Genomic DNA, 17,165 nt, shown 5'->3' on the forward strand with positions numbered 1-17,165 from the left:
TTTTTCTGCCGATTTGAAAAGGACACCCCCATTTCTCACACACACCCACCTCTACCAGAAAGTACTCTATCTACCCCCCCCACCTTCTTTTTCTCCACTACAGATCCACGAACAGGACGTGAGACGGCTCTTCAAGCAGCAGAAGATCAAGAAAGCTGCGGGGCCCGACATAGTGTCCCCCTCCTGCCTGAAAGTCTGCGCTGACCAGCTGGCTCTGGTCTTCACACAAATCTTCAACAGATCCCTGGAGCTGTGTGAGGTCCCATCCTGCTTCAAACAGTCTACCATCATCCCAGTTCCCAAGAAACCGGCAACATCGGAACTGAACGACTATAGGCCTGTCGCTCTGACGTCTGTGGTCATGAAGTCCTTTGAACGCCTTGTGCTGAACCACCTAAAGAATGTCACCGGACCCCTGCTGGACCCTCTTCAGTTTGCCTACCGGGCAAACAGGTCTGTGGAGGACGCAGTCAACATAGGTCTGCACTACATCCTCGAGCACCTCGACAGCACAGGGACCTACGCAAGGATCCTGTTTGTGGATTTCAGCTCTGTGTTCAAGACCATCATCCCGGAACTCCTCACCCATAAATTTCTCCAGCATGGTGTGCCCCCTACAATATCTGCCAGTGGATCCTCAGCTTCCTGACGGGACGGACACAACAGGTGAGACTGGGAGCAACAACATCATCAACACGCACCACTTGCACTGGAGTCCCACAGGGATGTGTCCTCTCTCCACTGCTCATCTCCCTCTACACAAACGATTGCACCTCAACAAGTCCAGCTGTCAAACTCATAAAGTTCGCAGACGACACCACGGTCATCGGTCTCATCAAAGACCGTGACGAGTCTGCGTACCAACAAGTGGAGCAGCTGGAGCTCTGGTGCAGCCGACACAACCTCGGGCTGAACACGCTCAAGACTGTAGAGGTGATCGTGGACTTCAGGAAACATCCTTCTCCACAGTTGCCCCTCACCCTATCCAACTGCCCTGTATCAACCATCGAGACCTTCAAGTTCCTGGGAATCACAGTCTCCCAGGACATGAAGTGGGAAGTCAACACCATCTCCATCCTGAAAAGGGCCCAGCAGAGGATGTACTTCCTGAGACTGCTGAGGAAACATGGCCCGCCACAGGAGGTGCTATGTCAGTTCTACACGGCAGTCATCGAATCAATCCTGTGTTCTTCCATCACGGTTTGGTTTGGGGCCGCCACAAAAAAGGACAAAATCCGACTTCAACAGACAGTTAGGACGGCGGAAAAAAATCATTGGCACCACCCTACCCACTCTTGAGGACTTGCATGCTGCAAGAATCAAGACAAGGGCACGGAAAATCCTCCTGGATCCCCCGCACCCTGCCCACCACCTTTTCCAGCTACTCCCCTCAGGCAGGCGCTACAGATCCATGCGCACCAAATCCAGCAGACACTTAAACAGCTTCTTCCCTCTAGCCATTAACTCCCTAAACAATCACTGACGTAGTCACTCTTCTTGTACAACAAATACGGCTACTGGTCACTCTAAAATGGTTCAATGATTTTCTGCACCAACTGTACAAACTGTCATAGTAATGTATTCTACCACTGATCACTTTAGCTCTGCTTGATACTTTGCACATTGTCTCACAGTTGTCACTGGGTGGTACCACCGCACTACGGTTCACTTACATTACGAAATGTCCTTCCATACATATTTGTCATGTCCTTGTTTATGATGATACACATGCAGCGTGTTATACCGGAGACAAATTCCTTGTGTGTTCAACATACTTGGCCAATAAAGATGATTCTGATTCTGATGTAAAATTTCAAAGGATTTAGGGATTTCACCATCTATGCCAGAGGTGCACAATACGTAGATTGCGATCGACCGACAGCTTGGGGACTGGTCCCAAGTCAATTGCGAGGGGCGTAGAGGGGAAGAAGAACAAACAACCTAAAACATTTGTTTGTCTGTGTGCATTATAAATATGACATATTTTTGTATTATTGCACACTGCACCCTTAAGCATCCTACTAGTCTGACTTTCACAAAAAGTATTTAAAAAAGTAAAATAAAATTAAGAAGCCGGTCAACTTTAACCTACGGTGGTGTGTGACCTGCTTCACCGGAAGTTGTTAGAGGTCAGCAATCTGCAATTGCAGCTCGCAATCAGAGCTGTTGCGCAATAGCTTTTATGACTATTATCAATCGAAGTTCATTTCATTAACAATTTACCGAGGGCACTGGCAAAGAATGGCAATCTGGAGTGCCAGGAGAAGCATTTTAAAACGGTACACGTGAGCTACGATCGTTAACACGACAAAAAAGTGTGTCCCAAGCCCAGGTCTCGACAAAGCATAGGCAGTGATTTTCTCTTGTGTCTACTTTACTTTTCTGTTTCTTTCATCTTAGGTGCCATTATGGCTGTTGCTCATGATGGCCTGCGTGTTCATGTGTGTGCGTATGCGCGCATGTGCGATAATGGGTCAATCGCGGGAGGTTGGTTGATTGAAAAGTAGATCTTCGGTCAAAAAAGGTTGGAAACCCCTGATCTATGCAATTTAGGGATTTCATCATCTACAGTCCAGAACATCATAATAAGGTTGAGAGAATCTAAGATAAGATAAGAATAAGATAAGAAAACCTTTATTAGTCTCGCAATGGAGAAATTCCCAATTCACAGCAGCAAAGTTATGAAAGGAAGAAGTAGAACAACAAAATATAGGAGCTGCTGGAAAGGCAGCCACTCACGCGGCGCCATTTTGAAGTCAAAATAACAAAAATAACACAACACAACACATAAGACACAAACAGTCGGGCAATCTTCACCACTATTCTGCATACACCTTGTTGTCTGAAGCAGTTATAGATGAAAGAGGAGAGGATCAAAGTGTCCTTTCACCAGTGGATCAGAGACGTCATGCTGAAAAATGTGCACACGTCTGCTACAAGCTGAGTTTTGAAAGCAAACAACAAAGCTGTAGCGTCCATTGACGAAAAGAGATTAGTTCACTTCTCCTGTCCCACGTAATCCGCTTCAAACTCCAAGCCGCGACTCCCATTTCCAAATCCGCATCGGCGCTCCGCGCTAACGCTCCTTTCTTCTCATCGTCGGCTCCTCAAGACTTACATCCATCCAGCCGCAGACCGTTCAACAGCACCGATCTCTCCGCTGAACTAATAAGCGAGGCTGTAAAAATGCTGCCCATTATAGGCGCAAGACACAAGCGCCGCGGGACTGTCCAGCAACGACAGTCAAATGGCGCCGACATTCCTCTGGAGAAACCACTGCATGGCAAGGCTGAAATTCAACAGAAATGCAGACAGCACTGCATCCAAAACTAACATCATTGTGGAAAGCATATAATAAGATTGGCTCAGGAACACTTCAGAAAGACAATGTCCAAAAATACAGTTTCGCGCTGCATCCGTAAATTCAGCTTAAAACTCCACTATGCAAAGCAAACACCCCAGAAATGCTGCCAGCTTCTCTGAACACAAGCTCATCGGAAATGTACTGATGCAAAATGGATAAGTGTTCTGCGGTGTGAGAAGGAAACACATTTCAAATATTTTTGGGAAATTGTGGACATCCTGCCCCGTGGGCCAAAGAGGAGAACGACCAACTAAATTCTTTCCATGTTTAATTTGAATTAAATTGATAGCCTTCTCTACACCTTCTGACCTAGACACACCTTCTGACCATAAAAATCGGATCACTGTACATTGTTCTCCACTGGTTCATGTGAAGCAGTGGAGCGGCCATTTTTATCGACTGAAAGAAGCACGTGCAACAATCGATCAGACAAAAATATCAGCTGATTGCGATCACGTGACACACAAGTTCTCGCATGCAGGCAAAATTGCATCGAACTTCAACACAAGCGCACGCTGTAGCATAAAGTGCGCATTATTTTTGACTTACCCTCATATTTTGCCAAATGATGTTGCCGTGGGGACGCAGTGTTTGCCCCCCAAAATTTTATGTTATTAACATTCTTGAAAACATACCATACTTGGCACACACATCACATTTGGCCAATTAATCACTATTTTTTAAGTTTATTTGTGGTTGAAAAAACAAAAGGCTTAGTTGCGACCTCGACACATTTTTATTGACACAACCCCGGTTGAATACTTCACCAGGATCTACCAAAAGCTGGAAGCACATGTAACAGCCCAAGACCTCAAAAAAGTCTCAGGATCCCCTACTCAGATCTCAAATCGGAGTTGGCCATTCATTATTTCCTTTCCAATCAATTTGATTCAGGGAGGAGAGATTTCCAAGTGCAGCTGAATAGAAGGGAAAAAATTTGTTTCGGAAAACATTTATTATTACCTCATCTTCATCTGCGTAGTCGTCCATTCCCATATATTGTGTGGGGATTTCAGTTGGAGCCACCTCTTTGGCCACCCGCCGCCTGCAATTAAAGCAAAGTCAACAAGAATTGTAGAATGTGTGTGTGGCATTTTTTGTTTACTCTACGGGGGATGTTTTTTTTTTCAGAAAAACAAGAAACGTACTCATCCGTTTGAAATGTCAAGCGAATGACACATTCCAAACCTTTTGCAATGTGCATATGCATATGCATGCATATGCAATATTTTTTGCATGTATGGCATCCGCTAGCGATGTTCCACAAAATGCTTTGGAGTACATGTCAAGACATTGTTCTGAAGACAACCACAAAGTTTTAGAACAACAGAATTTAAAGATAAGAGATCAATGCACAGGTGCATGTGCACTTACACTTGCCAACATACACGTGCATACATTCGCTGAACTCATTGTTTTACTTCTGTTCATAATTAATTCCATCAGTTCAATTAAGTGCTGATCAATATTTTTGTGGTGTTGCTATGTTGTTTAGTAGGAGAGTCCTATTTAGATGTTTGATCCTTAAACTGGACAGTGATTTCAAACTTGATCGGCAAATTGGTGCCGTTGTTAAATCCAGCTTCTTTCACCTGAGACAGCTGGCCAAAATAAAACCTCTCCTCTCTCATGAACACTTTGAGACAGTAATTCATGCCTTTGTCACATCCCGGCTCGATTACTGCAATGCCCTTTACTTTGGAGTCAGCCAGTCCTCCATTAAGCGCCTTCAGCTGGTCCAGAATACCGCTGCTCGCCTCTTGACAGGTACTCGTAAGAGGGAGCACGTAACTCCTACTCTGGCATCCCTTCACTGGCTCCCCATTCATTTTAGAGTTATTTTCAAGATCCTCTTATTTGTTTTCAAATCTCTAAATGAGCTCGCGCCACCTTACCTGTCTGAGCTCATCCGCCCCTACACACCTGCCTCAGGTCTGCGGACCAGACATTATTAGAAGTACCGAGAACTAAACTGAGGCTCAGAGGGGATCGAGCCTTTTCTGTTGTTGGTCCCTCTCTCTGGAATGACCTCCCACTGAACATTCGGCAAGCCTCCTCGCTGCCCATCTTCAAAACCCTCCTCAAAACTCACTTGTATTCTTTGGCATTCGACTCAGCATGACTTAGATTTGTTCTTGGTTTTACTGTTTGGTGCTTTCTACCGTCTCTATTACCGACTTGTTTTACTGTTTATTGTATATGTTAAATTGCTCCATAGTAGTGCAATACTAGAAATGATGCTTGGAATGCCTGCTTGTACAAAAAGGTCTTTATCTCAATTTTATTTCCTCAGAAACTAAAAATATGATGAAATTGAGCTATTTTCAAATGCTGATTGCTAAAGAATGGAAAAAAGATAGACACCACCCTTTTTTAAGCAGAAAGACCAGAAGCTTGTCTTTGTTTTGCTCGACTGCATGTTTATATTGCAATAGAACACCTGTGGGTTGCAAGATCAGTCAAAATCCAGTAGAACAGCTGGTATTGCGGGGTTTGCTCCAGTGACTATGGCTAGGATTCAATGAGGTAACATTATTGCAATAATCAAATCCAGTGTGATTATTAGTATAGAAGGGGTGGGCAAACTACGGCCCGCGGGCCAGATCCGGCCCGTTGGTCTTTTTAATCCGGCCCGCCGAAGATTGGTGCACAATTAAGGTTTGATTGCATTCATTTCGTTTGGACTTGTAATGACAGGTATTTCAACACCAGGTGGTGCAGTTATTTCAAGTTGCAGAGCACAGGGAGGGAGGGGAAGACGAGGAAAGAGGGAGAAAGTAATGACCATGGAAGGGAAGAGGATATGTATCTGATTAAACGAAGCGGGTAACAAAGTACGAAACATTCAGGAGACGCCTGGAGTCGGAAAGACTCAAATCTACGAGACTTTGAAAAACAAGGAAGCGATTCTTACTCAGTCCGATTCTGGCAATTTCCATGCTCAGACTGAATTGCTTGTGGCTCGAGTAAATGAACATTTCCTAGAATGGTTTGATTGTTAACATGTTAAAAACTTTCCGCAAACTGGACCGCTAATAAGAGTCGGAGAGCAGTCAAATGTGTAGAGCGTGAACAACAGGGGGCTCAGTACACATCCTTGAGGAGAACCGGTGCTGAGTGTGATGGTGGAGGAGAATGTTACATTATTACTGGCATACAAAGACATTGTGCTATCTTCTTTATTTTCTATTTCTATTTCTAACTTTTGGCCCGGCCCTCCACAATATTTTCTGCTTCTCATTTGGCCCCCCCGGGAAAATAATTGCCCACCCCTGTCCTAAGGAGTGTTGCATGTTAATAAACATTTTATTTTGGAAAATACGAGATCACAAACATCTAAAAACATCTCATGTACAAAATGGCTGCATCTATCATAGATGCAGCCACAACAGAGGCAAGAACCTTCTTTCACATGCGACATTCCCCACAGCTCACCACACTCACTCAGTCTTGATGAGGATGTCCTGGTTAATAGGCTCCAGCACACACTTGCAGATGAGTTCCTGAGTGACGGGAATGGCCACGTTGTTGGAGACACACAAGTCCGACAAGTAGTCCAGAAAGCTGAAGAGAGAGTAAGTGCAACCATGCTGTCTCACTCGCTAACGTCCCCCAACACTGCTGTGCCACCGCGCCATGCCTACCGGGGTTCGCGGTTCTTGCGGACTAGGCTGACGAAGGTCTCCACTTCGGTCTTGGTGATGTGCTTCTCTAGCAGCTTGCGATTGTTGTGCAGGAGCGCAGTGATAGTGTCCTCTGCCAGGATGTCATAGCCGATTTGACCCTGCATCAGGCCGAACTGCTTGGCGATGTGCTCCTGGAAAAAAAAAACCCAACAACAACAAATGCAACTTGACTCAACTCTATTTATATTGCACTTTTACAAAAGTTGCAGCTGTCACAAAGGACCATATTTACACGACCATAGGACGCACCATATGAAAAGGTATAGTGCCATTTATGGCTGGCATTTCTGTAGAAATGCCAGCCATAAATGGCACACAAGACACACTGCATTACTGGACGCAGGCATGGTAAAATGCCTTAAAAACCATGCGCGAACATGCATGCATGCTGACGTATGTTTTTAAAAAGGCAACAGGAGCAAAACTGAGTTCTGTGGTAGTTTATTTAAGTATTTAACAATGTACTCAATTATTTTTGGATCGATTCTCATTCACACATACTCATCTTCTGTATCTGAAATAAAAAAGCTAGGCAAGTTCTCCATCGAACACGCCAGGTTCCCTCTCGTCAGAGTCAGAGTCAGTCTTGCTGCCGAGCAGCTCCTCAGAAATGATGCCGGCTTTTTCGAATGCTCGAACAATAGTGCAAGTGGACACGTTAGTCCAAGCATGCACAATCCATTCACAAGTAGTGGAGTAACTCGCCCGGCGCTGCCTTCCAGTTTTTGGAAAAGCTGTGGTCGCCATCTGTCATTCATCTCGTTCCCACAACTTCACTTTGAACCCTTGTTTATGCTGATGTCCAGCGGTTGGCGTTCCTTTGTCAAGCCTCCCGGAATGATGGCAAGCTCTGGGTTCATTTGCTGCAGATGTTTTTTCACAACGGCCGTGAGATGTGCATGCATGAAGTCATAAATAAGCAGGGAGGGTAAGGCGTGGAAAAAAATCATCCAAACTCTTCGCATACCCCTCACTCAGCCACTTTCATTTTCTCTTCGTCCATAGCAGACTTTTTTATTTGCCTTCACGAACACTCCAGTCGAAAACTTTTCTTTCAGTTCAGTCTTTCACCATAGGTGGCAGTTTCTGTACATTTCTATGGCAACCAAAGCACAACAGTAAAAGTCGACTTTTCATGGTCCGTTGTGCATATAACTAGCATGCTGGTCCCCTTCTTTTCGACAGTGTGGTTCACCGGGATGTCAAAAGTGAGCGCCACCTCGTCCATGTTGATGATGTGGTTGGGCTGCATGTGTTTGTCGGCAATCATTTTACAGCAGTTGGAGCAGTAGGTGGCCACCTTTTCCTTGTAGTCCGCTCAAAGTTGCTGCGCCATGGTAGTCCTTGCCCAGATGGATACTTGGCACCATTTCATAAAACCAAAAGCACCAAGATGGACCTCCATGAAAATGTTTGATTTTCATTTCTTCTGAAAGGGTTTTTGCCCTCAGTCGAATGGTGACTGTAGAGACGCTTGTCCTGGCTGTTCTTTGACCGTGAATCCACTACTTGTGTTGGTCTTCCAACTCAGGCCACCTCGCCTTGTTTCCGCGGAAACTCAGCCTTGTCTTTTTGACTTGGCGAAGCTCGTTCTCCTGCTACCTCCACTTGCGAACCATGGATTAGTTGATCCTAAATTCTCTCACGGCTGCTCAAATGCCATGTTCCTCCGCAGAACTGATCGCTTGAAGTTTGAAATGTGCTTCATAGGCGTGTCTCTTCCAAGAGATGGTTTGGACATGTCCGGAGGAGAGAGAGTGAATATATTGGGAGAAGGATGCTGAGTCTTGAACTGCCAGGCAGGAGGCCAAAAGTAAGACCAAAGAGGAGGTTTATAGATGGAGTGAAAGAAGACATGAAAGTCGCTGGTGTGAAAGAAGAGGATGCACAAAACAGGTTTAGATGGAGGCAACTGATTCGCTGTGGCGACCCCTGAAGGGAAAAGCCGAAAGGAAAAGAAGAACAAGAAGCATGCTTGCTAAAATCTAAGTTTTAAAGCAAACAACTAATTCTCACATCCGTTGGTGAGTGACAAAATGGAACACATATACAGAGAGAATGGTTCAATTCTCTGGCTCCAATTAGATCCTGTTCACTTTACTTTTCAAACACCTTTGGGCCACAGTATGTACAGGATATTTATTCATGTGTTAGTGGTGACAACAACAACATTTTGTGCTAAAGGGGCACATTTGAGTTTTAGAACAAATGGGTCATTTGGATATGAGGTAAAGAAAGAAATCAGTGTTTATTTAAAGTACTTTGTTCAATAGATCAAACAATGATTAATTCCCATTTTCAAATGATTTCTAATTACATTTAATCAACCTGTGAAGGACTATGGGTTTATTTATGTGTGCCAAATGTTCTGCAATATTGGACATTTAGTGTTGACTTCCTGTTAGGTGGAAGCCTTATTTTGAAGGAATACGGAAAGGGATAACGGCTGTTTAGACAGTGTATATCGAGAGGATTCGGAAAAGGTTAAACAGATTCACAGACGACAAAATTAACAGTTTAAAGATACTTAGCCTGGTTGAAAGTGGGAACAAAGTGAATATTTGTGTGTATTTGTCTATAGATTTATGTTTGCGATTAGAATATATACGTAATTAATATTGACATACATGCTGATAAGTGTGACTCATGATGTCATGCTTTTATTTTCATTCTCTTAATGGTGTAAGAGGTTTTGTACGGAACCTAAAGGAATTAAAAGGAAACTTCTGGCCACCAGTAAAACATTATTTCAACCGACGCTACACAACCAATTATTTCACATAAATAAATAGCACTTTTTCTACTCCTAAATTGGAGTTCACCGCGGCAAGGCAGTCACTTCACACAGGGATAAGGAGGTTTGGATTTTTTTGGGGGGGCTCACGAAATTAAATTGGCATTTAGAAATTGCATTTTGTATTTCACTATGTGATTTTAAAATTGGTTTGATGTACTGAAAACTTTGTGTGTGATAACTATGAAAATGAAATCAGGAAGAGGGCAAACACTTTCACGGCACTGTATATACATACATACTTTACATATATATATATATATATATCCATCCATCCATTCTCCGAACCGCTTGATCCTCACTAGGGTCGCGGGGGGTGCTGGAGCCTATCCCAGCCATCTCCGGGCAGTAGGCGGGGGACACCCTGAATCAGTTGCCAGCCAATCGCAGGGCACACAGAGACGAACATGCAAACTCCACACAGGAAGGCCGGAGCTGGAATCGAACCCGGTACCTCTGCACTGTGAAGCCGACGTGCTAACCACTGGACTACCAGGCCGCCCTATATATATATATATATATATATATATATATATATATATATTAGAGTTGTCAAACGATTAAAATATTTAATCTAATTAAAAACGCGAATTACACAGCTTGTAATGGAGGCTCTCGCTGGCAATCCGTAGTGGAGTTGTTCGATGCAATGTGAATGATTTCACCTTGAGTCGAGCTGTGGACAATGTTGACAGGCTTGCATGCAGTAGCCATACATTGAGCAAATTTGTTCTTCGTCGTGTTATCCATTTTCTTCACTTTGAAATGATCCACAGCTGTCTGTCTTAGACGAGGGGCCGGAGTACTCACATCAGCTGTGTGCTTGGCCATTATGTGGTATTTCAGACTCGACGTGCGATGATGATAGCTCAGTTTACTCCTGCAAAACATCCAGATAACTTTGGTCTTGTCAGTGGAACTATCTGACAACTTTTTAACAGTAAACTTTCCATTCATAAACTCTTAAAGTATCCGTTTTCGGTGTCTCGCGCTGCCGTGGCTGGCAAAACAGACATGGGCGTGGACTTATGCAGCGCGCTTGATGTTTTGTTTCTGGTTTATTTAGAGAGCAACGTAACATCCGCTGTGATGTGTGCCGCGTTAATCTTGGGAGAAAGCATTTAATCCCGTTAAAAGTCATTTAAATTAATGCCAATAAAAATGCGCTAAAAATTAAAATATTTAATCTAATTAAAAACGCAACTGTCATAATTAACTCAAATTAGCTGAAAATTAATCGTGATTACTCGCGCATTTTTTATCGTTTCTGAATTTCTTTTTATATTTTTTGTTTTATTTTTCCCCATTTTAATAGTCTCATCAACATGGAATCATGAATCATTGTTCTATGTGCAAAATGCAAATATTTACTGAAATCATTTCCATTTTCAATTTTACATGAACATTTTTCACTTGGAGCAGTTATTCACACTCTCACACAATATTACTGTCCATCAACAACAGTGAAAAAAATATTTTGTCACACAACAGCTGCTTTAACAGCTCTTTTAATGGAATCAAAACAGAGCAATATAAAATTATAAAGTGCACATCTAAGGTAAACTAGTACTCAGCCTGTAGTGGAATTAAGCCATGGTTGCATACTTCGTTTTTCTCAAGTTTGCTTTAACACAGCAGTCAGGCTATGTTGATTCTGTTGGTCCTTCTTGCGCGGAAGTCTCGCTATGGTTTTGTGTAGACATCATTTCAGATGACTACACTTGGTTCGATGACAACACTGGAGACGTTTTATTTTCAGACTACTGCACCGCTGAACTCTCGACGTGCCTCAGCGCACCGTCGCTGTCAGACGAACACAGAGAAGCTCCACCCACATTATTTATATGGACGCGGAACACGGTCACCTTCCACACAAAATAGTTCCAAACAAGTAGCAATCATGTCAGTGGCATACTGTACATCGAACTCAACAGAATGCCTGCTCTTTATTCATTTTGAGCGGCTGGATAGCTCAGTTGGTAAGGCATCGGTTTGGCGTACGGGAGACGGTGATTCGAATCCCGCTTGGGGCAATATGAGCACACAACACCATCCAGTGTGGGTCCTTGGGCAAGATCCTTCACACTAATGCCTACCTCATACAATAATTAGAGACAATAAAACGAATGACATGCCGGCTCAGATGTCGCCCGGCCAAACAAGGTCTGTGTCAGGTGCTGGGGAACCAGAGCACCTTGATGAAAAATGGGCTACTGGAACACAGCGGAGATGGGCGAGATGCGATAACATGGCTCTGTTGAAATGCTACTACTCAAGCAACCCTAGTCAGAGGGGTTACATGCAGAGAATGTGGGCTAAATGGTTACTTCAAAACTCACAGTCACGGTTGACCACGAAACAACGAGTAGCTCAGTGTTCCAACATCCACAAACGGCAACTGCTGTCACAACTTGAGATTGATGAGGTACAACACAGGTTCCAAGGTGAAGGGCCCCAGGCTGCCAGATCGGAGGAGGAGGTTAGACCAGAGATTGGGAGGCAAGCCCCAATGAATGCAGATGATGAGATTGGGAGGCCAGCCCCAATGAATGAAATGCTGAGCGAGGCAGCAACTGACCTGAAAGCTAAGATCATGGCGAGAATGAAAGCTGGGCAACCTAGAAACCGATTACAACGGCTATGTGAAGTACCACCTGAAAGTCTCATGGAAAGTGTGAATGCAGCACTGAGGGCCATCCCTACCGTAACGATCACTTCAGCATCAGTGATCCTAGAGATGCTTGGCTATAAGAGTAACCATGGAAGCCATGAGATACGTTACCCACCATGGAAAAGACGGTTGGAGGCTAAGATCAAGGCGGCTCGGAAAGATGTGAGTCAATTGACGGAGGCCCAGAGAGGTGTGATGAAAAGGCCGATACCCGAGAGGTACATCCAGATGACCATATCTGAAGCACTCAAAACTACCAAACAAAGGCTCTACCTTGTCCAGCCGCCTAAAGCAGTACATGAAAGAGAATGAGGCCAGACGAATAAACAGGCTGTTCGCAACACAACCTGCGAAAGTGTACGCTCAGTGGCAGGGTCCTAACAACAGAGCTGACCCACCAAGACTGGAAACTGAAAGGTACTGGAAAGGCATATGGGAGAGGAGGTTGCACATAACAGCAGTGCACAATGGCCGGTGACCCTGAGAGAGGAGCACAGCAACCTCCCTGAACAGAACCCTAACTGCCATAACAGTGGCAGACATACAGGAAAGAGTCAAGTCAAGTCAAGTCAAGTCAAACAGCCATCGCTGCATACAAAGTGCTGTACATGGAGCAATTTAACATGCACAATAAACAGTAAGACAAATCGGTAATAAAGGCGGTAGAAAGCACCAAACAGTAAAACCAAGAACAAATCTAAGTCATGCTGAGTCGAATGCCAAAGAATACAAGTGAGTTCTGAGGAGGGTTTTGAAGATGGGCAGCGAGGAGGCTTGCCGAATGTTCAGTGGGAGGTCATTCCAGAGAGAGGGACCAGCAACAGAAAAGGCTCGACCCCCTCTGAGCCTGAGTTTAGTTCTTGGTACTTCTAATAATGTCTGGTCCACAGACCTCAGGCGCCGGGCAGGTGTGTAGGGGCGGATGAGCTCAGAGAGGTAAGGTGGCGCGAGATTATTCAGAGATTTGAAAACAAATAAGAGGATCTTGAAAATAACTCTAAAATGAATGGGGAGCCAGTGAAGGGATGCCAGAGTAGGAGTTACGTGCTCCCTCTTATGAGTACCAGTCAAGAGGCGAGCAGCGGCATTCTGGACCAGCTGAAGGCGCTTAATGGAGGACTGGCTGACTCCAAAGTAAAGGGCATTGCAGCAATCGAGCCGGGATGTGACAAAGGCATGAATTACTGTCTCAAAGTGTTCATGTGAGAGGAGAGGTTTTATTTTGGCCAGCTGTCTAAGGTGAAAGAAGCTGGATTTGACAACGGCACCAATTTGCCGATCAAGTTTGAAATCACTGTCCAGTTTAAGGCCCAAGTTTGAGACTGTTGACTTAAGATAAGGAGACAGGGGGCCCAAGTCTACAGGATGGGATGTACAAGGGCCACTGGTGATGAAAGGGGTTGGGGGGTTCACTCCCCCTAACACAGGCTATGTTGATTGTGTTGGTCCTTCTTGCACGGAAGTCTCTCTATGGTTTTGTATAGACCTCATTTCGAATGACTACACTTGGTTCGATGACAACACTGGAGACGTTTTATTTTCGCTAGGTCTCTACCACTGCAGCGCACTGTCACTGTCAGATGAACACAGAGACGCTCCACTCGCTCTCTTTATATGGACACAGAACACTGTAACCTTCCACACAAAATAGTTCCAAACAAGTAACAATCGCGTCAGTGGCATACATTGTATACCTGTATGATACAGAGAGAGAGAAGAACAGATAACTTTGGTCTTGTCAGTGGAGCAATCTGGCAACTTTTTAAAAGTAAACTTTCCATTCATAAACTCTTTAAATTTCCGTTTTCGGTGTCTTGCTCTGCCATGGCTGGCAAAACAGACATGGGCGTGGACTTCTGCAGCGCGCTTGATGTTTTGTTTCTGGTGTATTTATAGAGCAACGTAACATCCGCTTGTGACGTGTGGCGCGTTAATCTCGCGAGAAAAAATTTAATCCCGTTAAAATTCATTTAAATTAATGCCAATAAAAACGCGCTAAACTGACAGCTCTAATATATATATATATATATATATATATATATATATATCACACACACACACACACCAAACCATCCACAAGAAAAATACTATTCATATTACACAATAAAAAAAACAATACGTTTGTACGCTTGTAATTTGTGGAACGCCTGCAAATTTTAACTACCATTCTGTGACCCACCCAAAATGGCTCTGTGACCCATGTTTGGGTTCTGACCCACCAGTTGAGAATCGCTGGTCTCGACAATAAAAGTATTCTCAGTGATGGACATAATCTTTTACAAATGCATTCATACACTTAGTGCTTCATATGAATGCATGTGGGGCATGCGGCAAACATGCCACAATATACAAATACTCCTGTAAACAGCCTTTACCTGGTTCTTGCGGTAGTCCTCTTGGGAATGTCGCAGGACGCGGTAGCAGAGTCGGAACATGTACTGGTATGGAGAGTTCTTCTGGTCAGCCAACTCCTCCAGACGGAGCAGAGGTCCTTCCCCTCCGCTACGGTCCTTGAAAGGTACTTTTAGGATGCCAAATATCTGACGTAAAAGGAATAGCATGTCTATAAGTTAATTAGAGGTGCAAAGAACAATAAATATGATGTAAACAGAAAGAGAACAGTAAAAGGCCGATTTACTAAAGGTTTGCATGTGCACAGATGGGTGCAAAGTTGATTGCTCACATGAACAGAAGTAGAAGCTATCTACTCACCAGGCACACCAGGAGTGTGTCTGGGTAAAATTATAGCACAGTCCATTTTGCACATCTGGGAGTAGATTGATTTAGCATGTGGAATGTGAATTGTCAACCTGGGAGACGAATTGCAGTGGCTGATTTTGGGTCTTTAAAAACTGTCTGAAAGGTAGGTGCAAAACAATAACAACAGTAATTGGGGGGAGGAGGAGACACTGGCAAAATAAGAGACACCACAGAGAATGGATTTTTATGGCTCCTTTAAACATCTCTAAAATGTCAGAAAGAAAAATGACCAACCATCTAACGGAGGGGTGCCCAATACGTCGAATCGACCAGTAGCTCACGGTCTGGTCCCAAGTCGATCGCGAGGGGTGTAGAGGGGGAAAAAATAAAAAATAAAAAAAATAAAAAAATAAAAAAATAAAAAAACATTTGTGTGTCTGTGTGCATGTTATTCATATGATATATTTTTGTGTTAGTGCACACTGTACCCTGAGCATCCTATCATTCTTACTCTAACAAAAAACATTTAAACAATAAAATGAAATAAAAAAGCAGGTCACCTTTAACCGACAGTGGCGCATGATCTGCATGACCGGAAATTGTTAGCGGTAAGCAGTCTGCAATTGCAGCATGCTTCAGAGCTGTTGAGCTATATCTTTTATTGTTATTATTATTCTCATTAGAGGTTTGTTTCAGGTATACTTCCTCGAGGGCACTGGCAAAGAATGGAAATCTGGAATGCCGGGAGAAGCATTTTAAAACGGCACACGCTGCAAAAGTGCGTCCCATTCCTCCGCGTCAAGTCTCTACTAAGGTAGGCAGTGATTTGTTTTTCACAAACTCACAAACCCTTGTGTCTACTTTATTTTTCTGTTTCGTTCATCTTAGGGGCCGTAATGGGTACTGCTCATCAGGGTATGTGCATTTAAGTGTGTGCGTATGCGCGCGTCTACAGTAACGGGTCAATCCTGGGAGGTTGGTTGATCAAAAAGTATATCTTTGGTCAAAAAAGGTTGGGCACCCCTGGTCTAAGAGCTTTTTGTTTTTTTGATCGAATTTCAATTCCATACCATGCGATCACGTGACCATCAAAACCTTTTTCCTATTTTCCAGCACTCCTGACTGACCCAGAATCTGTTGTATGAACTCTCTCACACATTAATATCGTCTCCCTCCACTCTCCCCAAGCTCAACAATCAGATTGCAGTTCCTCTGTAACTTACCCTCTGTGGCGACAAATGAGATAATAATAATCATAGTACCATATTTTCCGCACTCATAGGCGCACCTAAAAGCCTTCCATTTTCTTAAAAGCTCACAGCGCGCCTTAAAATCCGATGCGCCTTGTGTATGGTCATTACGATAATATGTCAACCACAAAATGGCTCCTTGCTAGAGACATGCTTGCAACGCAGAGTTCAAACTTAAGGCGATCGGCTTTGCAGTTGAACACGGAAATAGAGCAGCGGCAAGAGAGTTCAACGTTAACGAGTCAATGTTATAACTTGATGTTGGTTAAGTGAACTGTGTCGCTGCTTTATTAAAAAAGTTTTACTGACATCTGATCGTCGCTATATAAATCAGGGTGTAGTGTAATGTAGTGTTCTGTTGGCATTTCCTTCAGCGTAGCTCCATCTGCTGGATGCATTGTAGAATTTGTCTTATAATGCGGGCCGTCCAATATATGAAAAAAAATTACAAAACAGGCCATTCATTGAAGGTGCGCCTCATAATCCAGTGCGCCTTTTCGTGTGGAAAATACGGTACCGGTAAGCACTATTATCACGGCTGACAAGAGACACCGACAAAGAGAGAGCACAAGAAACCAATGCTCATCACTAAGATAATAGTTTTGGTCGCCAGACACCAGAAAAGGTGGTGTACAATGCACTTTTCACAGAAATCTGGCTGGAACTGCACTTAAGTGGAGAGAAACCAGCTATGAACAGC

General features: G+C 43.8%; 1 protein-coding gene and 1 pseudogene across 2 annotated transcripts in view; both read right to left on the reverse strand.

Annotated features, from left to right (window-relative positions):
* The window catches only part of itpr3 (inositol 1,4,5-trisphosphate receptor, type 3), a 191,980-nt gene that overhangs the window by 102,217 nt on the left and 72,598 nt on the right, over window positions 1–17,165 (reverse strand). For both annotated transcript variants that reach the window (XM_086127490.1, XM_086127481.1), the window contains exons 15-18: window positions 14,891–15,055; window positions 7,009–7,181; window positions 6,809–6,928; window positions 4,328–4,409 (exon numbers count right to left, since the gene is read on the reverse strand). In XM_086127490.1, the coding sequence (XP_085983616.1) occupies window positions 4,328–4,409; window positions 6,809–6,928; window positions 7,009–7,181; window positions 14,891–15,055 (540 nt within the window). The remainder of the gene's footprint in view (window positions 1–4,327; window positions 4,410–6,808; window positions 6,929–7,008; window positions 7,182–14,890; window positions 15,056–17,165) is intronic.
* Window positions 7,960–8,713, reverse strand: LOC147211484 (uncharacterized; annotated as a pseudogene).

This window comes from Hippocampus guttulatus, chromosome 1 (genome assembly GCF_054856545.1).
Source record: "Hippocampus guttulatus isolate MCC_2025c chromosome 1, RoL_Hgut_1.0, whole genome shotgun sequence".
NCBI classification, from domain to species: Eukaryota; Metazoa; Chordata; class Actinopteri; order Syngnathiformes; family Syngnathidae; genus Hippocampus; species Hippocampus guttulatus.